Genomic DNA, 11,485 nt, shown 5'->3' on the forward strand with positions numbered 1-11,485 from the left:
CCCTTCGCCGGCAGTCCGAGAGCGGGCGTCCGTCGCCATGACAGAGGTACCGTGGTGGACCTGAGGTGGCTGTTGTGATGCTTGGTAGTTAAAAACGGAACAGAAAGAAAACAAGTAAACAATAAACGCCCGAAGCAGGCACCTGCCTCCTCTGATGGCTTCTTTCGGGGCTGGGGCAGGGGGTTGAGGGCCACCCCCGATCCATTGAGGTTACCCGAGAGCTGTCTGGTTTTTTTAAACAGGTAAATTTTACTCATTGCATGTATTTCTCCTTCTACTGTTGATCAGAAAAACGGAGTATCTGTATACTGTTAAGTACGGTTTTTCACAGTATTTTTTGTGGATTCTATTGGAAAATTTGGTGGCTGGGGCTTCTTGGGGGTTTGGGGTTTGTTTGTTTTTATTTGGGGACATGAGATATCCTCCCCTGCCTGCACATCAGGAAGGACAGGAAACTCTGAGCTGATCTTGAGCTCTCGGGTTTCTTATTCTTCCCCTTCTCCCACCTGCAGCAGGAGAAGGCAGAATGGGAAAACCTAAACAAGCTGTTAACGCGCCATGGGTTGAAACCGGTGAGTCTTGCTGTCCTCCAAAGCTGCAGAAATATATCAGGTAAGGAAATGCTAATCGTACCATTTTAGTAAGGCTAAGTACATAGCACATCTCTGAAGCTGTCACAAATGGTAGCAGAGGTGCAGTTTTCTTCAGCTGTAACAGCTTTTCATTATGATTTTATTTTATATATCTCCAGATATGATTGTCTTAGACAGTCAGTCTTCTCAAGGAATAAGACTTGCACTAAAAACGCTGGTGGAAGACACTGAGCGACAGCAGAAAATGATGCAGGGCCTTATGGAGGTTAATCGTCGTCTTAGGTAAGATGCGGTGGAGGGAACTTACCTGCTAATGCACAGCAAAAAGTATTTTCAGTGTCCATCTCCTGCCAGGTGGAGCTCGTGTCATCCCCAAGGCCTGAGACCTTTTGCTGAGATTATTGTCCAATATACAGCAGTGTTGGCCTAGTTCCTTTTGAGCTCTTCTGTTATTTCATCTTCTATTTTCTTCTATTATTTCATCTTATATATATACCAGCATATTTCCCGTACCTGCTGCCACAGGTATTGAGCATCATCAGATAATATTTGTCAGGCCTGTGCTTCCTTCACTGCCTTTAGTGAAATGTGTTTAGTTTAAATCAAGGATTGATTTATTTTTTTCAGAGATGAGATACGACAGGAACGAGGTCGGGCATCTCAACAAGAAGAACGGGCTAATGATTTGGAAAATGTGGTGAAAAACATTAAGTCCAAAATTTGTCAGCTGGAAGATGAGACGATAGCTAAAGTTTGTCAGCAACAGAATCAAGTCAAAGAACTTCAGAAAGATCAACAGGTTTCACAGGTAATTCAAATAGTATTGACTGAGGATCCAAACTTTTGACTACTTTTAAAAGCTCTAAAAATATTTATATTGATCAAAATAAACATGAGTCTTGGGCCATAGAGTTAGTACGCTGTTTATAGCTGAGATTTTTCAATCTATATGGAATTTTCTAGCACTAACTTCGGCTAACATCTGTATCCTTCTTCCACTGCCTCTTCAGTATGCCTAAAAACCGAGTACTAAGTCTCCTTGGGACCAGGTGCCTACTTGGTGCAGTCTCCAGCTTGTGGGTTAGAGTAATTTCATAATGCTCCCATTATCTCTTCACAGGCAAAATATCAACAGCAGCAGCAGAAGCTGCAAGAACAGGAAGAGATTATTGCCTGTTTGCAGAAGGAGCTGTGCCAAGCTGGGATGGAGGAGCAACAGCGCATTGCCACCCAAAACAACATGTTTTGTCGGCTTTGCAAAAGAGCTCCCAAGTCTCTCCTAGATCAGCAGTAAGCAACTTTCTTATATTGGTGAATGACGTGGAGTGTAACATTAAATGAAGAAACTGATTTTAAAGTAACTTTTCTTGACAGCATATGAAAAAAAAAAAAAGCTGGGGACCTTTGGAGTGCAAGCTGAATTTTTTCTTGTATAAAAATGAGCTGGATAAATCCATGGCAGAAAGTAAGGAAAAAATATTAGCCCCTGTATGCGCTAGGTGTCAGCAAAGAGAAGGAAATAATTCACTCCGGAACTGCAGTATTTGTTAGGGTGAGCTCATCCTGGGATTCTAACATTTTAAAATGTAAATTAAAGAACAACCTAACCAAACAAAAAACCAACAAACACCAACCCCAAACTCCTCCCAGAAAAACCCTTCCAGTTTTGGAGAGTGGTCTTTGCTGGCTGCAGGCTTGCTGTGAGGCTTCCCAGGTGTTGAGGGGATCTTCTGACACTGTTCCAAGCCCATGCCTCTTGCAGCAGTCCTGGGGACTGTGCCACGCTGTTAAGCTTGCTGGGTAAACACCGTCACAAGGCGAGGAGGCTGTCAGGAGGATTTCACTTTGGTCTCCTCGTGAATAATTTTGCCGCTTTTAATCTAGTAAAGGAGTTAATGTCTCTACTTTTCTGTTTTGGAAAACTGACACTGTGTGTTTGGTATGAGAGAGGACGCACTATTTGATGCAGTCACTTCTGAAGTGCAGTGCAGGTGTCTAAGCTGGCCTGTTCATACGCGGTGGTCATAGTATCTTTTGGGCATGATTTTTCAAAGAATATCTGAAATTCAAAAGACTGTATTTCCTTTCTTCAGGTTTCTTTGTCTAATTGATTATTATGAATCTCAAATTAGTCAAATGAAAAAGGAGCTAAGGTAGGTCTCATCTAATGCCCTATGGTCCTGTTCAAAATTTTCTTACTCCTTACTGTTCTGAAGTCTTATAATGGTAAATACTCTATGTTCTAGACATCACGGGCATGTAAGAAACAGCAAAGGATTGTCATGGTCTGGGAAGTTTGGATTTATCTGGGGAGTAATTGTCTGGCTAAGCAGCTGCTCTGTCAGGAGGCCAGGACAGCTAGGATAGTTGGGGGTATTTAGAACTTATTTTATTTTATTTTATTTTTCCCCTTCCACTTTTCTCATGGTTCATAGGCAGAATTACTGCATTAGCTGTGTTCAGTCGACCGATCTTCCTAAGCAAAAGGAGTACCAGCTTTTCACCTCTATCGTGGTGCGTACATGGTACAAAGCAACAAGCAGATACCTGAGACTCCTATAATTTCAGATTATTATCTTTGAAACTGAAATGAGATTTGCTTGTACTGGAATTTCTCTGGAGGAATAAGTGCACTTAATTAGCAAATAAAAGAGCTTCCCAGAAATAACAGAGCAGAGCAGTGGATCTTAGGGCAGGAATTATTCTATTTATTTTGCAGTTAACAGAAATATTATTATCATACAGAACTGGTAACTAAGCCAATTTAGATCTTTGAGGTAATCGAATTACAGTTGGCTGCAACAATTTATTTTTCCCAATAGGCAATATAAAAAAGATGAAGACCAGGTACAGAGAGAAGTGAAAAGCACGGAAGAATTCTTAAACCTAGATGCTACTCCTAACTACAGAGCACTGCTCACGGTATGCAACTGCTAAGAACAAGTCTGCAGATCTCTAAATGGTAACCCGTCAGGAGCCACATAGAGCCATATTTGTGTTTGATCTCTGTCCCTCTGTCCTTATGTCCTCTGCATTTGTAAACTCTGGGCAGGATTCTCTGTCTTTATGTGAGGATTCAGTGGGATGTTGTGAGTCTTTGCTGGGGACTGAATAGACCTCCTTAATCACAAGTTCTGCACCTGTGGTCCAATGCAGGCCCTTGATCTTCGTCGACTGATACCTCCTCCATGCTGTCTTGTTGTAGTTCTTAACACATATGTATTTTGAAGTGTTCAAGCTTGTTGATTATGGAATGAGTGAAATAAATAACGCTGTCAGTGTTGCAGTCTTTCCAGAAACAACTTACTGAAACAAAAGCCAGGAATGAACAGCTTTTGCTTGACAATATAAATCTCAAGAAAGATTTGGAAATAAGGTAAGGAAGGATAAGTATAATTCTTTTAAGGGCACTTCAGTAGACTAACAAAGGAAGAAACCAAAAGCACCAGCAATTGTAAAAGTGTAGTATGAAATCTGCCTTTAAAAGCAATTCACAGAAGTAAGATAGGCAGCAACAGTCAACCTTCCCTCCCTGCTGTTAATAACAACAATGGTTATTTTGCTGGTTTTTGCTGCATAGAAATGTTGCAGAATTTCATTTCCAGACTGATGCTGTGACACTGCCAAAGCTTTCTTACTTTCTCACTTGCCTGAGTTTTATAGATGCCTTCAAATGCAAGACATAAAATATGGTACTTTTTCTTTCTAACAGACCAACTGCACAGGAATTAAAACTTTACAAGCACCAAGTGAAGAAACTAGAGAAAACTTTGAAGAAAACAATCCAGTAAGTATATTTCTTCGGTAGCTTTCATGAATCCTGTGAACTTCTTAAGGCAAAGATACTCTGCCATCTGTAATGTAGATAGTACCTTATAAAGAATGTACCTTATTACCATTCCTCAGAGCTTGGTTATGGGCAGCAAATGCTCCTGTATCTCTGAAGACACCATGTGAATCTCTGAAATGATGGCATGGTCTCCAAATGAGGGCATGGCAGTGTGTCATTTTTATTTCATTTTGACTTTCTGTATTTGATTTGAGTGCTATTGCAGGCGATGTGGATAGGACCAAACTGCATTGCTGGCTGCTTCTGTGAGCTATAAGGAAAGCTACTGGTTACATGATGGATTATGAATGAGAAAGTAGGAGTTGGGAGAATGTTGCAGCTACTGAAGTTATCTCCATGTTATTCTTGAAAATGGAATTTGTGTTTTTTTTCTGAACATTGCTAACAAAATACATTGGTGGTATTAGAGATCCAGTATTGATGAAGTGTTTTTATCTGTAATTTCATTTAATCATTTGTGCATGTATATACTGAATACTGAATACTTTATAGCCTGAAAAAGACATCACCTACACACCATCTAAACTGAATAACATTTTAAAAGTTTATCTAAATGATCTTTTCTTTCATGTAGTGGGCACGATTTAGATGGTGGTTTTAGAGAAAGTCATCATCAATTTGACAAGAAAGGTAGTGAGCTATATATGTACTAAGCCAGGAAAGATGTTCAAGCAGAAGCAGGTGAAGACTGTGCGCATGAAATTTGACCCTTTTGAGTAAAATTCTGGATTTTAAGTCTTCAGCTATAGCAGAACCTCTGGTAACAGAACAACTGTAGAGTGGTGTCCCTTCTAAATTTGCATGCAGTCTGGAATAACCTCAACCTGGAGACTTGAGATACATTAAATGATACTTACATTATTCTTCAGCAAGTTCAGTTTGATGGAATTCTATTGGCAGACATCATAAAATGGAGATTTTACTTTGCAGGTATATGTGCTACATACCTGCTTTGTTAATGAAGTATTATTATCTCCTGCTAAGGCTACTTGTGTAACCTACTGTATGTATTTGGCATGTAGATCTTCGGGGGGTACTACCAGAGATAGAACAGAAGAAAAGAAGGAACCCGAGGGCATTGCAGGAGTAGATGAGCTGCAGGTGGTTTGTCAGCAATACTTACAGGTATGCACATTTTATTTGCACTGTTACTGTGAAATGTAAGACATGAGTTTTGTTTACCTGTGTAAACTGAAGCACGCTATTTTGAATCTAGATGTTCATATGAAGTCCTCTGTGTGAGATGCATAAAGTTCTGGCTTTGGCAGTTAAAAGTAGGCTTGTTCTTAATTGTTCTGAGTGTAACCTCCTTGAAAATACAGCAAAGAAGCAGAGACTAGGTTGGCAAACGTTATATTGGTGATTTAGCCAAAGTCTTTTCAGGACAGGGGATTTGTTCAAGGTCTTGGGCAAAACAGATCCTTGTGTGATGGTTTTAAACACACCTGAGGAGATAGTGGCTTTTCTTTGAATAAAAAGCAAATAAAATAAAACTTAGCAAAATATAAACTGTGGTAGTAACAATGCCTCAAGTGGATAAATGTTAAATATCCCTCTAAGGGAAGTATACTTGCATTACTTGTACATAGCTACTAGCTAGTATATTTTTAAATCTTTGAATCTATTACGTATTGAATGCATCTGTAAAATTCACAGATAGTAACTTATTGGAGCTGTTTATGATTTAATGTTTAGACAATCATGACTGCTGTGGATAGTGATTTTATTATAATAGGTCATACATATTTGAGCAGTAACATTTGTTATTTGGTGTTGAAGGTTTTGTCCCATATTGATTCTATTTTGCGAAGTCCAAGAGCTCCTCCATTAATATACAGGCGCAGTAAAGGGGCAGTGCAAAATTATACTAAAGAGAATGGACATGAATGTGGATTTGAGCACCTTCCGCTTACTATAGAAATGTGGGCAGATCAGCTGATGTCCCTAAAGGTAACGCGCTACTGTACTTGGCTTTGTATTCCTCCCTTAAATCCGCTGAGCACCCTTCGGTGTCTCCCTGCATACAAGGGTCTTTTTCTGTGTGTAGCTTTTGTTATTGCCTGACTATGTAAAAATAATTTTGCTGTCCATTTATATACTATTTTAAGACCATAGTAAAGTGAAAGCCATGCAGTGTGCCTACAGGCCAGAGATGGTTCTCTGTGTACATCATCTAAATGTTTTTGTTCACTGGCCGAGTCCCTCAGAAGTCACTTAAGCTTTAGAGTCTATGTACTTCCTGCATCAATGATGCATTCTCTTTCTTTTGTCTCGCCAGAACAATAACTTTTTGGTCTAAATACAATTGAGGTAATTTTGTTTAAAACCAAATTCTGTGACTAACATTTCTTTTTTGACTTAAACTATAATATATTAAAGAATTTTTAGACTTTGTTCTTTTTAAATCAAAGAATGTATAGCAAGATACTGTGCTTAAATTCCATGAAAACTAAAAAGCATTACTGTTTCCAGTACTGCTATGTTTTGGCATATGGGAAACAGAAAGCTTACCTGTTTCTATAATAAAAAAACACTTTAAGAAGTTACTGAAATGAGTTGTGTCCCCTGCCTTCTTTTAAAAGGATTTGCATAGGTCCCTGAGAAAACTGTCTCTGGAATTGGTGCCCTGGCACACTGCAGATCCACAGGATAACAGAGAATCCATACGAGTTGAAGACCTCCAGTTCATAGTAGATGCAATTTTGGAAGAAATAGAAAATAAGGAAAAGGTAATTCTTACCAGGGTTTTATAATCACAGGTTACTGTGGAATTCTTCAATGCATTCTTCACGCAGTGATTGGATTTGCGCGTTTGAAAGCCTTGCGGGGTTTAAGAAATAGCAGTTTGAGGATATTAAATAGTCAAAAACTAATTTAACTTAATGGATAAATTCACCTTGGGAAGACTGCTTTAATCAAAGACCAGCGATGGATTTGCACTGCCCTGTAGTCTCAGGTATTATCCTGTCCTGTCTGTTTCTCAGTCAGCATTGAGAATACAGAAGGATAATTGCTAAGCAACAGAGAAGCAAGTTTTCAAGAGTATTTTTGGTCTGTTGGATATTTGTATCTGAAAACTCTCTTTAAAATATGTCTTCAGATTTAAGAATATGTGAAATGCTGTAATTTAGTAAGGGAAGCTACACCCATTTTTCTTCCTAGACTAGTTTTAAGGATGTTTCATGGTTTAAAAGCATCCTTGCTTTGTTAAGCAGCATCGTTGACGAGTTATTCTTTCTGCTTGCTACAGAGCAGCCAGACACTGTCCTTGCCAGCCCTGTTTGCTATAGTCTCTCACTTCCAGAAGTTGTTTGACGTGAATTCTCTGAATGGTGTTTATCCACGAATGAACGAGGTTTACACAAAGCTTGGGGAAATGACCAACGCTATGAGAAATCTCCATGAGCTCCTGGAACTGGGTAAGGACTTGCCACCGAGCATTTGTTCAGACCATTTCCAGCGGAAGAAGATGACCAGTGAAAGGCTGATCTCTTCATAGAAAATATGTTGAGCTGCTGAGAAATGAGTGAACTAGGTGTATTCTTCACTGAGAAGCTAAAAATAGGTTGCTGTCAATTAGCAGTTTAAATAGTAATATGCCATTATTTGTAAGCCTACAGCACTTGCCGAGGAGTATCAGGGAGGCAGAAGAAAGGAATAACAGAGGAAATTTAATTTTAAAATATTTTTTTCACAAATCTTTGTTTCCTGTGAGTTGCCTTGGTAACTCTTGACCATCCTTCATTCTTTAATTGAAAGATAATGAGTTTAAGAAAAAATAACCTCTGGTGCAGATTTCTACTCAGTAATTAATTGAAGTGTAATTATGTCCAGTCCTCAGAAACTTCTGTCTTATGCTGCTAAACTTGTTGAATGTCAAAAACTAAGTGCTCGTGCAATAATAATTGCAAACCAGTAATGGTCAGAGGATGCCTTCTCCAAGCCTAGTTCTTCTGAAACTGAGGGAGAAAAGGACAAGGAGCCTATTGCCTTCAGTCAGAACAGGTAAAATCCAATACCAAAACTAGTTCTGTGTGTTAACAAGTTATTTATTGAGCAGGTTCCTTGTTGACCTAGCACCTGTGCTGTGCTTCTGCTGTATTATAGCCACCTAATGAATAGCAATCTCTCTATACATCATTTCAGCTGGCTGATCTGTAGGGTGTGCTTTAGTACCAGCAGTGAAAAAACCACAGCTCGGACAAGTTTTTTTTAGCCATGAAAGGCTTAGTGGGAGATTCACCATTCCTGGCTAACATTAGTTTATTTCTGACCATAGGCACTTTGTTTTCTGTGAATGATGGAACCTGTATATCCAGATGTGTGAAAACAGAATAAAATCTGGGCCCTTGCAAAAATGGGATTGTGTCTAAAATGCTTGTACAAGGAACATGCAGTGTTTGTTTTTTCACAGACAGGTCAACTCCACCCACTGTGGTAGTGGATACTGTTGGGAAACTGTGTGACATAGTTAATGAGAACGTGACTGAGCAGGTACAGCAGCTTCTGGGGACCCAAGACATCCACAGGTACGTGGGCCTGTTCAGTGGTGACCATTCTTCAAATGTCAAATTTAGTAATTGAGAGAACTGGCTAAAACTGATACTGAAAGAAATGTGAATCGCTTGCTACAAAGGTGGTGAGCTGTGACAGTAAAGGAGCTGCTGCTATCCTACAGGAAACAAATTTTGCATACTTTTGAAAGGATAAAGCTGGCAAAGAGAAAAGTCAAGGCTGTAAGGTTTTGTGTGGATAGGGTGATCAAATGAGCTTAGTAAGGATGCGTTTCATAAGGAGACAAAGCAAATACTGCAGGTGGGTGGGGAGGAGAAAGTGTTGCAAGGTTTCAGCTGTAATGCTGTAGTTGCTAAGAGAACGTGTGCCTTGAGCTGCCTACAAATAGTTTGGGAACCAGACAAATCTTGTTCTACCTTCTACAGGTGAGACCATACATGTACTTGGTAGCAGACTAGAAGAGCTTGCATTCAGCATACCCTCTACAAACATACTAAAAATTGATTTCAGCACATGCCAGACTTACTGCCTGCTGCATGAACAATATGAACTCTCTCAGCCTTTCTGCGCTTCTCAGCCTTAACTAGAGAATAGCTGCTTATAAAACATTTCTTGTTCCTCCTCTGAGGCAGTTATATCAGCCACCCCCAGGCAGTATATTTAGCATACATAGAGTAATGTTCCAGCCCAAAAACTACCTGGAGGAAAGGAAGAAAATATAGGGAGGAAAGGTATATAAGGCATAAATAGTGAAATTAAAGAGCCTCTTGTGACAGCTAACACTTGTTGGCTGCAGGTTTCAGAATGTGAGAACACAGTTTTGGTGTAGATGGTTTTATATACTACTACCTAGCAGTGTTTTCAGAAAGTCATGACGCATTACAACAAAACACCCAAGGAGATGGACTTAAAATGCCTTAATTACCTTTTATCTGACAGTCTCACTTGCATGTTTCAGTATCATCAATAAGCTAGAAGAACACGAGTGCTTCTTTCCACCATTTCAAGCTCTGATTCAAGATCTGCTCTGTCTTCTAGGTGAGTAATTGCAACAGTTGTAATTATCTTCATGCCAGTGCTTCCTCCTAAAACTTTAAATAGCTAACACGTGTTTTGTTTACTCCTGGTGTGCTAAAACACAGGGAGGATGCGAGGGAAGGTGCTAACTTTTGCCTCAGTCTCCTTTCCATCTTTCCTCAGGAAGTGATGAAAATACTTCTTCATTGAACATTCAATCATATTATTCATAAGATAAGCTAAATTAAGGATTGTTTTGGTTTGTTTTTTTAAACGAGTTTATTTTATTCACTAGCTGTATTTCTAACATTTAAGTTAGAATTGTGGCTGAAACTGAAGATGTTCTGGGTACTTATGCCTTACCATTTTGCTTTTTATTCTGTTTCACAGAGATCAGTAACCTGGATGATATTTTACCTACTGTGCAAAATTTGAAAATGGTAGCAAGTTAAGAGTTAAATCTTGCTAGAAAAAAACCAGACTCTTACCTGTGAGTGTACCTGTTGATGCATATGACCCTCCAGCTACCTCGAACTGCTGCTGTAATCAAGAATTTCAGGGTTTTTTACATAAATAAAGTGCTGCATTTTTTCATTTTTCTTAATTCTTGTTTCATGGTCAATTTAAAAACAAACAAACAAAACCCCCCAAACCCATCTTACTATATAGCTGCTATCAACTGGTCTGCTCAGTTGCAGAGAGGGAAGCAGTACACTCTGCATTAGAGTAGGAAACAGCCCAGCACAGCACCAGACACCATCACCACTGAGCATTTTGAACAGTGCTGACACAGTAAGCATAAGATAAAGGTGCTCTGACTGTCTTAGCCATAACACTTCCATCATCTGCCTATCTTGGCTTTCTGGAGAGCCTATTTTAAAATGCTGTGTACATCTTCAGATAACTTTGGGATGCAGGCGTTCACTAAGTGAGTGTTCCTTCTGCTCATGGGTTGAGACAGGCAGGATTAATGTCGTCTAGGCAAAAAATACATGAATCTTGCTTTTGGTGGTGGTTCATGGGTTTCTGCCTAGCACAGATTTGAAGTTACCATGGTCATATTTCCAAAGTCAGTTTTAGAAAGGCGTAAATCAAGTTTCATATGCAAGACAGTTAAAATTTTATTTTACAGAAACAACTGTATCAAGCTTCCAAAAATATTTTGGTATATTTTGCTCCAATATTAACAAAGCTTAGTTTACAAAACTCTGCTGGTCCTCAGGCAGAATGCTTTACTATCGAGGTTTACAAGATTTTGAAATGTACTGTAACAAAAACCAAAACATGTTAAGGTGTCACGAACTAAAACCTTAATGACACCCTGGCAAACTCATCTCCCTGCTTCTGAGAGCTCATTATATACACACCTGCAGCCACAATCTGCTAAGATAGCTTTGAACAGTGGAATACCAATTTCTTAAGTTTCTCGGGAAACAATTGCTGTTAAGAGTCTTAAACAGTTCCTTTCAACGGGTTCTGTAGCACTACAGATGAAGAATGCTGTTTAAAA

General features: G+C 39.2%; 1 protein-coding gene across 1 annotated transcript; it reads left to right on the plus strand.

Annotated features, from left to right (window-relative positions):
* Positions 1–37: 37 nt before the first annotated feature.
* Positions 38–10,427, plus strand: CEP70 (centrosomal protein 70kDa). Its single transcript, XM_010195020.1, has 16 exons — positions 38–46; positions 513–612; positions 752–875; positions 1,221–1,401; positions 1,714–1,883; positions 2,687–2,746; positions 3,416–3,515; positions 3,881–3,969; positions 4,306–4,380; positions 5,466–5,568; positions 6,223–6,393; positions 7,026–7,172; positions 7,694–7,862; positions 8,858–8,972; positions 9,917–9,996; positions 10,366–10,427. The coding sequence occupies exons 1-16, from the start codon at positions 38–40 to the stop codon at positions 10,425–10,427; spliced, it is 1,755 nt and encodes a 584-aa protein (XP_010193322.1).
* The last annotated feature ends 1,058 nt before the right edge of the window (positions 10,428–11,485 follow it).

The sequence above is a fragment of the Mesitornis unicolor genome, unplaced genomic scaffold (genome assembly GCF_000695765.1).
Source record: "Mesitornis unicolor isolate BGI_N332 unplaced genomic scaffold, ASM69576v1 scaffold45051, whole genome shotgun sequence".
Taxonomy (NCBI): Eukaryota; Metazoa; Chordata; class Aves; order Mesitornithiformes; family Mesitornithidae; genus Mesitornis; species Mesitornis unicolor.

Excerpts from the sequence above, each read along its gene's own strand:
- CEP70 (XM_010195020.1), top strand. Across the intron at positions 6,394-7,025 it reads ATCAGCTGATGTCCCTAAAG|GATTTGCATAGGTCCCTGAG; the intron begins GTAACGCGCTAC and ends TTCTTTTAAAAG. Across the intron at positions 7,863-8,857 it reads CCATGAGCTCCTGGAACTGG|ACAGGTCAACTCCACCCACT; the intron begins GTAAGGACTTGC and ends GTTTTTTCACAG.